The 11,384-nt window shown below is 40.2% G+C and overlaps 1 protein-coding gene across 16 annotated transcripts in view; it reads left to right on the top strand.

The window, feature by feature from the left end:
* RBBP5 (RB binding protein 5, histone lysine methyltransferase complex subunit) overlaps window positions 1–11,384 on the top strand; it is a 33,993-nt gene continuing 22,609 nt past the window's right edge. For 6 of the 16 annotated variants that reach the window (XM_070745474.1, XM_070745469.1, XM_070745468.1 and 3 more), the window contains exons 1-5: window positions 252–326; window positions 3,368–3,393; window positions 3,707–3,879; window positions 4,443–4,583; window positions 8,210–8,372. In XM_070745474.1, the coding sequence (XP_070601575.1) occupies window positions 308–326; window positions 3,368–3,393; window positions 3,707–3,879; window positions 4,443–4,583; window positions 8,210–8,372 (522 nt within the window). In that variant the 5' untranslated portion in view covers window positions 252–307. Of the gene's footprint in view, window positions 327–425; window positions 827–3,367; window positions 3,394–3,706; window positions 3,880–4,442; window positions 4,584–8,209; window positions 8,373–11,384 lie in introns of those variants that run through there. The other 10 variants (XM_070745464.1, XM_070745467.1, XM_070745475.1 and 7 more) reach the window with 9 other exon arrangements.

Raw genomic sequence — 11,384 nt, 5'->3', positions numbered from 1 at the left:
TTTTTGTGTGTGGGTGTGTGGGTGGGTAGGTCGCCGGTCTGTCCACGACGCTGCCTGTTTTCTCGGTGCATCCCAAAAGCTTTCTCGCCGCCTTGCTCTACATTTCGGAGATATTTCTGATATGAAAACGACAACCGGTTATTTCGCGCGACGCAGCGAGGAGTGGAAGTCGCCAAAAAATCCACAACGTTTTTATGTTTCTAACGTTTTCATCAGGCAGAGTTAAAGGCGGCAACCCCTTCGAGTCGGGGGGCCTTTGGGTCTTTGCATCCCGAAGCGGGATCGGACGGAAGGAGTGTGAGCAAAGATGAACCTGGAGCTGCTCGGTGCGTGGGGGGCGGTGGGGGGGGGGGGAGGGCGAAGGGGAGGAAAGGCGTTTCGACCGTTGCTCTTTACTTGGGGCTGGGGGTGCGTGGCCGGGGCGGGCGGGGGATGACGGGAAGGCGGCGTTTGTGGGCGGTCAAAGCAAAGCGGTGTTGGAAGTGGCTCGGTGGGGGAAGGCTGCCGGGTTGTTGCTTGGACTGGGAACGCGGGAAGCTTCAGGGGCACAAGCCCCGTTTGCAAAAGGGGCACAAGCTGCCCAGCGATGCGAAAACGACGGGAGGCTGTCTTCCCCGTTCGCCTCAAAGAGGAAAAAAAAAATCCAAGCCCATTTGTTTTGTTGGAAATGCAAAAGAGTCCAGGCAGATTTATGTCCGGGGCGCCTACATGGGACCCCGACGGACCCGGTTTTCATTGGTTGTGAATTATGGGGCTTGTGGTGGTTGGGCCGGGCGATTTCATCTTTTCCCTTTGGCTGCTTACACCCAGAAAAAAGTCATTACCGGTAGGAGGACACTCACCCTTAACGTAAAGTCAAATTACTTCATTACTGTGTTTTAACTTTCGAATTAAGTGTGCATTTGAGTTGGGAATGACTTCTTCAATAGTATGAATTTTGGTCGCTACGAGGTAAAAAGGATTTAATTAATTTAATTTATTACATTTATAAGCTGCCCAACTCTTTTGGGACTCTGGGCGGCCAACAAGCAATGTCAAAAATATAAGTATACTCTCAAAAAAATAAAGGGAACACTCAAATACTGTAATACATCCTAGATCTGAATGAATGAAATGTTCTCATTGGATATGCCATTTGCACAACTATTCCATTTGTACAATAGCATGTGAAATTGATTGTTAATCAGTGTTGCTTCCTAAGTGGACAGTTTGATTTCACAGAACTTTTATTTACTTGGAGTTATATTGTGTTGTTTAAGTGTTCCTTTTATTTTTTTGAGCAGTATATCCAGAATAGAATAGAATAGAATTCTTTATTGGCCAAGTGTGATTGCACACACAAGGAATTTGTCTTGGTGCATATGCTCTCAGTGTACATAAAAGAAAAAGATACATTTGTCAAGAATCATGAAGTACAATGTCGTAGAGTGCCGAGAAAAGCAACAAACATGATTAGGGGACTGGAGGCTAAAACATATGAAGAATGGTTGCAGGAACTGGCTATGTCTAGTTTAATGAAAAGAAGGACTAAGGGAGACATGATGGCAGTGTTCTAATATCTCAGGGAAGGAGTCAACCTATTCTCCAAAGGACCTGAGGGTAGAACAAGATGGATGGAAACTAATCAAGGAAAGAAGCAACTTAGAATTAAGGAGACATTTCCTGACAGAACAATTAATCAGTGGAACAACTTGCCTCCAGAATTTCTGAATGTCCAACACTGGAAGTTTTTAAGAAGGTGTTGGATGACTGGCATAGGGCCATGATAGCAAACCTATGGCATGCATGGCATATGTGACATGTGGAACCATATCTGAGGACACAGGGGGCATTGCTCTATGTCAGCTCTAGTGTGCACTTGTGTGCTGGCCAGCTGATTTTCAGCTTTCTGAAGGGCGGGGGGGGAGGTCCTCTTTTTGCCTTCTTCAGGCTTCAGGAAAAAGTCCTGAATCCTGGGGCGGGTGAAAAACTGGGAGACTTTCTTGGAGCCTGGGCAAGGCAAAAATAACCACCACCACCCCTGCCTGCCCTCCGGAAGGCCAAAAATCAGCTAAATCAATTTTTCGCCATCCACAGGCTCCAGAAGCTTCAGAGATCCCTGTGTGCATTTGGGATGGGGGCAGTGTTGGGAAGGTTATGTGTGCATGCATGGGGGAGAGGGCATTACATTATGGGTGTGGGCATGCACAGGCATGCTATTGCACATGTGCGCAACCTTTTGGCACCTGAGCAAATCATTGGTATAGGGCAGTGATGTTGAATCTTTTTTTGCTCAGGTGCCAAAAGGGGGCAGGTGCGCATGATAGCATGCGCGCAATGCCCTCACCATAATGCAGTGCTCTCCCCCCCACATGTGTGCACAACCTCATTCTGGAGGGCTGGGGGGGAGGGCGTTTTCATCCTCCTTAGGCTTCATGAAAGCCTCTGGGTCCTGTGGATGGAGAAAAACAGGCTCAACGGGTACCAGAAGTTTGGAAATTAATTTCCGGTTGGACTGTTGAGCCATTTTTCATCTTCCCCAGACTTTAGGAAAGCCTCTTGAAGCTTGGGGAGGGTAAAAATGGCCTCCCCCTGCCCTCTGGAATGCCGAAAATTACTTGGTCATCATGTACATGTGTGCTGGAGCTGACATAGGGCAACATCTCGCATGCCCTCAGATATGGTTCCATGTGCCATCTTCACCATCAAGGGCATAGGGTTTCTTGCCTAAGCAGGGGGTTGTACTAGAAGACTTTCAACGTCCCTTCCAACTCTATAATTCTATTATAAATTATGTAATAAAAGAATATCTGGTAAAAGCCTCAGTTTCTTAACATTTTGAAACAGACAGTACATCTTTTTCTAGACTAGTTAAGGCAATCCTAACTTCATCTCAACTGTACATGCCTATTGCACTTGAGATGAAGTTACAGTTAACAAATTTGGATGATAAATGAGAATTATGAACTTCACTGGATAATTATTTCCAAAATGGCCTGTCCCCCCCCAACCCCCCCACCTTTGTATGTTTCTAGATTTTTTTAAAATGTTGTATTATTAATTTCTTCCCCTTAAAGCATAGCAACATCTCATTTTTTAAGATTTCTAACTTTAAGAAATACTTTAATTTTGATGATTATATGATTATTGGAATCCAAGGAGTAATTCTGAATATAGTTTTGATTTTCAATAGAAATATATTAAGTTACTTAAACTTCATTGATAAAATCTCCTTCGGTTTCTGGATAGCATGCTACTGATTCATAGGTCAGATTTATTATTTTAGTATACTGTATTCCCCTATCATTAGATCTCCAGTAATGCAGCATGCAACAAAAAGAAGTGTGGTGTTTTTGAATTTCCTTCATATTTTCTTCTTTTTTTCCAGAATCCTTTGGGCAGAACTATCCAGAGGTATATATTATATATTATACAATTTACAGTTATATATTATATAATTATATACTATATTATATATTATACAAATTATACAATTTACCCTTGTATAATTATTTTGTATTACTGTTTGTGACTATTTTACTGGACTAGAAAGAATAATTTTTGATATATGCTCATACACATGAAATAGACTGTCTTAAATTTTCAACTTATTACATGAACATTGCGACAAGTAATTTCATGAGACATTTCATGGAGTGAAATAACATGGTTATGTAACCTACACATGAAACCTCTCCTTTTAAAAAAATCCCTGTTTTGTTTTCAGGAAGCTGATGGCACATTGGACTGTATTAGTATGGCTCTTACATGTACTTTTAACAGATGGGGCACTCTTCTAGCAGTTGGTTGTAATGATGGCCGAATTGTCATTTGGGATTTCTTGACAAGGGGCATAGCAAAAATAATAAGTGCCCACATTCACCCAGTTTGTTCATTATGGTAAGGAATTACCCTAATACAAATGTAATTTGCTTTGTGGATGATATACTAGCAGTTGAGTCATAAAAAAGAACTCTGCATGTATTTATTGTACAATGTTCATGCCTTTCAACTTTGGACATTTTATTAGAATATGTTTACTAGTTTTTATTACTGGAAGCTACAGGTTCAGGGATGTGCATAGTTGACAGCTAGGCAATGCAAAACTTTATGTGAAGTTTACATCAGCAGCTCTTGCCAGAAAAATGAATTGGAATGAAGTGTCCAGTATTTTGGGCAGTGAAAGTTGTTCCAGTAAAAATTTCAGTGACCACTTCAGTTGCAATTTGATTCTCAAACACATATGCAGTAGTTTGTTTTGATTCCAGCTAATTGGTGATGCATAAAGATGTGCTAAGGCTGTAGCGTGTGATTTTCCCATTGAACTTACAAGGCATTTGGTTCTTTAAATGTTTTTGGAAATCAAATGTAAAGTTGGAGTGCTGCAGAAAGCTTGTCAATATTATATTTGATGGGGACAGTGAGGGCTGTACTGAGAGGCTATTTAGATCTTTCTCTTTCAGTTGGAGTCGAGATGGTCACAAGTTAGTGAGTGCATCAACTGATAATATGGTGTCTCAGTGGGATGTTTTGACTGGTGATTGTGATCAGAGGTTTCGTTTTCCTTCTCCTATTTTGAAAGTCCAATATCATCCCCGTGATCAGTAAGTAGTATTAACATCTTTTTTAAAACAGTAGTAATCTAGATAATTTCTTTGAAGTATATTCAAATTATAATACCTTTTCATGGGTTGTTGTAGTAGTCAAACAGTTTTATTTATTTTTTTTACAATGCTGCTTAACAACTGAACAAAAACAAAAAATAGCTCGGTTGGGCAGAGTTAGCACTAATAATAATAATAATAATAATAATAATAATAATAATAATAATAATAATAATAATATATTAGATTTGTATGCCGCCCCTCTCCGCAGACTCGGGGTGGCTCACAACAATAATAAACAGTGTACAATAAACAAATCTAATATATAACTATTGTAGATATATTGGCTCAAGAAATATGAAAGTTTAACTGAACAACTGGTCAGTGCATCAAGAGGTTGATAGCATTAAGATCTAAGGTTCTTATAATTCATTATTGTTTTCAAGCACATGCAGAATGCTTGTTAGATGATAGAGAAAGATATTGCCTTTAATTCCTGCTATCATTATTATTATTATAGCTTTATTGATTAGCCTATAGGTCAGTGATGGCAAACCTATGGCACAGGTGCCAGAGGTGGCACACAGAGCCATATCTGCTAGAACCCAACCTGTTGCCCTAGATCAGCTCCAATGTGCATGTGTGTGCTGGCCAGCTGATTTTTGGCGCTGGGAGAGTGTTTTTGACTTCAAGAGACCCTCCAGGAGGCTGGGTGAGAGCATTAGTACCCTCCCCCAGCTCCAAGGAAGCCTGGGCCCACCACAAGATGGGAAACAGGTCGTTTTTGGTCTCCAGAGAGCCTCCATGGGGTGGGGGAAGCTGTTTTTGCCTTCCCCAGGCATTGAATTATGGGCATGGGTACTAGCGCATGCACATTAGCACTCGCCCATGCTCTTTCGGCACCCAAAGAAAAAAAGGTTTGCCATCAATGCTATAGGTTATATCAAAGCACAAGGTTCAAACACATACCACCAATAAAATCCTGTGCAAACAATTTAAAATAAGAGTAGAGTAAAATACAATAGTTATAGGATAAGATACAATATAATTTAATACATGTATGTAAAATAGAATAAAATGACGTAAAATTATATTTCAGTGTCACCCTAACAGTCTACCCGAATCAGTCCCATATATGCAGATCTCAACTGAACCATTTTGTTTAACAGCTGTGCTGTGTTATTTTCAGGTTCTGGGCGCACATAAAGTAAGTTGTTTTGTTATGAGGACCCCAATAGGTCATTTGTTTGGTATATAGACCAAGGTACCTGTCTCTCACCCCCTTATACAAGCAGCAGTCAAACAGGATGTGAGTCAGATCTTCTATTTCTGCTGCTCTGCAAATGCAGAGATGCTCATTGTAGGGTATAGAGTTCCTGTTATCAATATCTATGTTTTTCTTGGTCGTGAGTCTAGATATTGTTCTAAAGTTTGTGCAGAATTTTCCTAGGGAGCGTTTCTTTTCTCTGGGGGCTGGCAGAGGTTTATTCCCTCTCCAAGCACCCAGAGAATGGAAAATGCTTTGTTTACTCTGGACTGCCAAAGTCTCCTTAAGCACCACCGAAGGGCTCATCTGGCAGCCCAGAAAAGCCCGAGATGGCCGGGATTAAAGGGGGAATGGCAGGAAACTGGCCGGGCCTTTGTGCCACTCTCAAATTTCCTGGGAAATTTTTCCGTGCTCGGGTTCTTAAGTAGAAAGTGGTTCTTAAGAAGAGGCAAAAAAATCTTGAACACCCGGTTCTTATCTGGAAAAGTTCTTAAGTAGAGACATTCTTAGGTAGAGGTACCAATGTAGTTCATTGAATATTTTGTAATTTCTTTTATTGTAGTGAGCCATCTGGAATTGAGTCTCAGGCAGCATACGTTTAAAAATTATTAAATATAATTAATAGCTACCCATCTGTTTATTATATTTCATAAATAAATTATTAATTATAATAGTTATTAGTTCCTCTGCTGGCATGCCAAGCTATCAGGCAGACGCTAATTGGCAGGCATGGGATCTTCCTTAGGCCTGAGATAAACAGGCTCAGACTCTATAACAGCAAACTGTAATAATACAGCCTTTGGGGAAAAAATCCTTTTGCAGGATCTTTGAGATCAGCCTCATGATCAAACAGGAAAGCAGGGTTTGAAACCGGTAAGTTATCAGTAGGCAGTAAATCCATAGAGGATACAAAAGAAATCTAAGATGCAGCAATGTTGGATATTCTGGATACTGGATAAATCCAATTAATAAATAAATAATAAATAAATATTAATAAGCTATATTGATAAATTGTTCTTAACGCTGCCCAAAGGGAATAAGCACATTTTGTTGAACTTCCATTCATTAAAGAGACTCATTAAAGAGTCACTGTAGAGTTTGCTCTCCTGTTAGCACTTACATGCCTTTTGAGTAGTCTCTCACATCTGTGAAGCTCAATCCCTACTTCCGGATTTTCATTAAGTATCTCTTCCTATGATTAAATAGCTAAATCTCTGAGTTTGAGTTATTGTCAACAGATATGGGCAAAGGATTCTGAATTTACTGAGTTTCTCTAAGAACAGGATCACTAGTTCTTGAATGAAAGGAATACTGTCATTTAATTGTTTCTGGCTCCATTTCTTCTCACCCTTCTCATCTCCTAACCAGATCATATCTTTAGTGGGTCACTATTCTGCTGAATAATCACTGTTACATTTTATGGGGATCTGACCTGAAAGATTGTTCAGAAACTTTCCTCATTAGAGAATGTCATCTTTGTCCTTTTGTTTTATTGGTTTCTTGGATGACAAGTGGAATAAAAGTGAAATGAATGAATAGCTCAATGGGGAAACTAAAACAAATTTACAAAATATAAGAATTGTGTTAACTGTTTAGAATATGAATGATACTGAATTAATTTATTAATTCAGGTATAACATATTAAAAAGGTATAACAAGCAGGAAGAGGGGGATTATGATCCCGCTATATAGAATGCTGGTGAGACCACATTTGGAATACTGTGTTCAGTTCTGGAGACCTCACCTACAAAAAGATATTGACAAAATTGAATGGGTCCAAAGACGGGCTACAAGAATGGTGGAAGGTCTTAAGCATAAAATGTATCAGGAAAGACTTAATGAACTCAATCTGTATAGTCTGGAGGACAGAAGGAAAAGGGGGGACATGATCGAAACATTTAAATATATTAAAGGGTTAAACAAGGTCCAGGAGGGAAGTGTTTTTAAAAGGAAAGTGAACACAAGAACAAGGGAACACAATCTGAAGTTAGTTGGGGGAAAGATCAAAAGCAACATGAGAAAATATTATTTTACTGAAAGAGTAGTAGATCCTTGGAACAAACTTCCAGCAGACGTTGTAGATAAATCCACAGTAACTGAATTTAAACATGCCTGGGATAAACATAGATCCATCCTAAGATAAAATACAGGAAATAGTATAAGGGCAGACTAGATGGACCATGAGGTCTTTTTCTGCCGTCAGACTTCTATGTTTCTATGCTCACACTTGTTTCTGAGTACAAAATACGATTCATTTTTTAAGGGGGGGAAACATACTTCTCTTTTGTGTTTTTCATGTTTTTGATGATGCATTGCTTGATGTTTGAGAATTTGTTTTTTTATTTTTCTATTTCTTTAGAAACAAAGTGTTAGTATGCCCAATGAAATCTGCCCCAGTAATGTTAACACTGTCTGATTCGAAGCATGTTGTCCTACCAGTAGATGATGATTCTGATCTCAATGTGGTAGCTTCTTTTGATCGACGAGGGGAATATATCTACACAGGGAATGCTAAAGGAAAGGTGAGAAATAATTATATTGCATTGTTTGTTCTATAACCTAAACCCCTATGACAATCATTAAGTGTTGTATCACATGATTCTTGACAAATGTATATTTTATTTTATGTACGTTGAGAGCATATGCACCAAGACAAATTCCTTGTGTGTCCAATCACACTTGGCCAATAAAAATTCTATTCTATTCTATTCTATTCTAAACCTGTCTCAAAGGTAATTACCATGGATGTAAATGGGATTTTTATCTGGTAAATTAAAACATTTTCTGCAGCAGGGATGTAGTCCTTGTTCACTTATCTTGTATTAAATCCCACTGAATTCAGTGGAGCTTTTCAATAATCACAGAGGAGGCTCAATTATCATACTTTGGACACATTATGCAAAGACTTAACCCTCTGGAGATGGAAGGAGAGAGAAGAAAGGGATCACAAGCAATAAGGTGGTGATGGGTAAACTACTGGAAAAGTTGGGGACAGATCTATTTGTCAATAAAAGTCAGCATTGAAATCATGACCCATAATCATTCCATGTCTTTAGCCATACTATTCACCAGATAGTTTGAATGTTTGTTGCATTTGCAGTATGTCCACTAGATGTCACACAATGAATATTTTATTGCTCAAGAGATAACACACATTTTATGCTCAAAGAAATAACACATATTCATGAACAATAGATCGTATGCAGAAAACATCTACTACCCTACAACATTGATCATGGATTCTGCATGATGACTGTCTCAAATATTTAGATTGAGCTATGTCTTGTTCCAGAGAATTCACAAAACAGTTAATCAGTCTCTTAATTGAGGCCTCTATAGTAGAATTATTAGATCAAGGTACAATACAAATCTGGTCCAAAACAGATATGCATATCAGCAGTTCAAGAGTTTAATGGGTAGTGAGTATGGTAATGTAGTCAAGCTTTACAGAAATCCAGGTATGGCTTAGGGTCAGACTCTAAATAGCTCCTCAGGTGAGCTGTCTGAAGGAAAGTGATTGCATGGGGGACAAAGGAAGCGATACAAAGACACATTGAAAGCCTCCTTCAAGTCCCTCGATGTCGACACCACTTCCTGGGAAAACCTGGCACAAGATCGATCGACATGGCGCACCTGATCCACCCAGGCTGCCAGTCATCTGAGGACAGAAGAACAACCATAGCATAAGAGAAGCAAGCACTCTGCAAAGCCAGAGCTGCAATTGCTGCAACTGTTTATTTATTATTTATACTTACCAGCCTTACCTGCGGACACATCGTGGACAGCCAAAAAACTGTTAGATGTCAAGGTCCTCTTCGAAGACAATGGACGAAGATCATCATCATATACAGGTGAAACTCAAAAACTTAGAATATTGTGCAGAAGTTCATTCATCTCAGTAATGCAACTTAAAAGGTGAAACTAATATATGAGAGAGACTCACTACATGCAAAGCAAGATATTTCAAGCTGTGGTTGTCATAATTGTCATGATTGTGGGGTACAGCTCATGAAAACTCCAGTCCACAATCTCAGAAAATTAGAATGTTACATGCAATCAATAAAACAAGGATTGTACATAGAACAGTATTGGACCTATGAAAAGTATAAGCATGCATATGTACTCAGTACTTGGTTTGGTCCCCTTTTGCCGTAATTACTGCCTTGATGTGGGGTGGCATAGGAGCTATCAGCCTGTGGCATTGCTAAGGTATTATGGAAGACCAAGTGCTTCAATAGCGGCCTTCAGCTTTTCTGTTTGGTCTCATATCTCTCATCTTTCTCTTGGCAATGCCCCATAGATTCTCTATGGCAATGATGGCGAACCTATGGCACGGCTGCCACAGGTGGCACACAGAGCCATATCTGCTGGCACACGAGCCGTTGCCCTAGCTCAGCTCCAACAAGCATGTGTGTGTGCTGGCCAGCTTATTTTTGACTCCCACAGAGGCTCTGGGAGGGGATTTTTGGCTTCCAGAGAGCTTCTGGCGGAATGGGGGAGGACATTTTTACCTTCCCCTGATTCCAGGGAAGCCTTTGGAACCTTTGTAGCTTTGGGAGGGTGAAATACGAGCCTATTGGGCCCACCAGAAGTTGGGAAACAGACCATTTTTTGTCTGTTCCAGCTTCCCCTACCCCCGCAGTCCCTCTGGAGGCCATTTCCTGTTTCTAGAAGGACTCCGGGAGGTAGGGGAAGCTGTTTTTGCCCTCCCTAGGCATTGAATTATGAGTGTGGGCACTCACCCATGTGTGATAGTGCATGTGCATGCTCTTTCAGCACCTGGGGAAAAAAAGGTTCGCCATCACTGCTCTATGGGGTATAGGTCAGGTCAGTTTGTTGGCCAATCAAGCACAGTAATCCCAGGTTTTGGTACTTTTGGCAGTGTGGGCAGGTGCCAAGTCCTGTTGGAAAATGAAGTCAGCTTCACCATAAAGCTCGTCTGTGGAAGGAAGCCCATGTTCAGGATCTGTCTCTGTGGTGGCTCTGGATGCATTGATTCTATCCTCAGTCCATTCCTTGTGAAAGTCCCTAACACTTTTGAATGGCCTTTTCCTGACAATCCTCTCCAGGTTGCGGTCATCCCTGCTTCTTGTGCACCTTTTTCTTCCACACTTTGCCCTTCCAAATAATTTTCTATTAAAGTGCTTTGGTACAGGACTTTGGGAACAATTTTGTTTGCTATTACCTTTTGAGGCTTTCCCTCCTTATGGAGGGTATCAATGATGGTTTTCTGCACAACTGTCAGGTCAGCAGTCTTTCCCATGATTGTGATTCCTACTCAACCAGACTGAGAGACCATTTAATGGTTCAGGAACCCTTTGGAGGTGTTAAGGCTTAATTAGCTGATTAGAATGGGACACTTTGAGCCTGGAATATTACATCTTTTCACAATATTGTAATTTTATGAGATTGAGGATTTGGGGTTTTCATGAGCTGTACCCCATAATCATCACATTTATGACAAATCACGACTTGAACTATCTTGCCTTGCACGTAATGCGTTGCTCTCATATATTAGTTTTATCTTTTAAGTT

Source organism: Erythrolamprus reginae, chromosome 3, assembly GCF_031021105.1.
Source record: "Erythrolamprus reginae isolate rEryReg1 chromosome 3, rEryReg1.hap1, whole genome shotgun sequence".
NCBI classification, from domain to species: domain Eukaryota; kingdom Metazoa; phylum Chordata; class Lepidosauria; order Squamata; family Dipsadidae; genus Erythrolamprus; species Erythrolamprus reginae.
The sequence above is the reverse complement of the archived record's forward strand: the minus strand, read 5'-3'. Positions and strand labels throughout refer to the sequence as shown.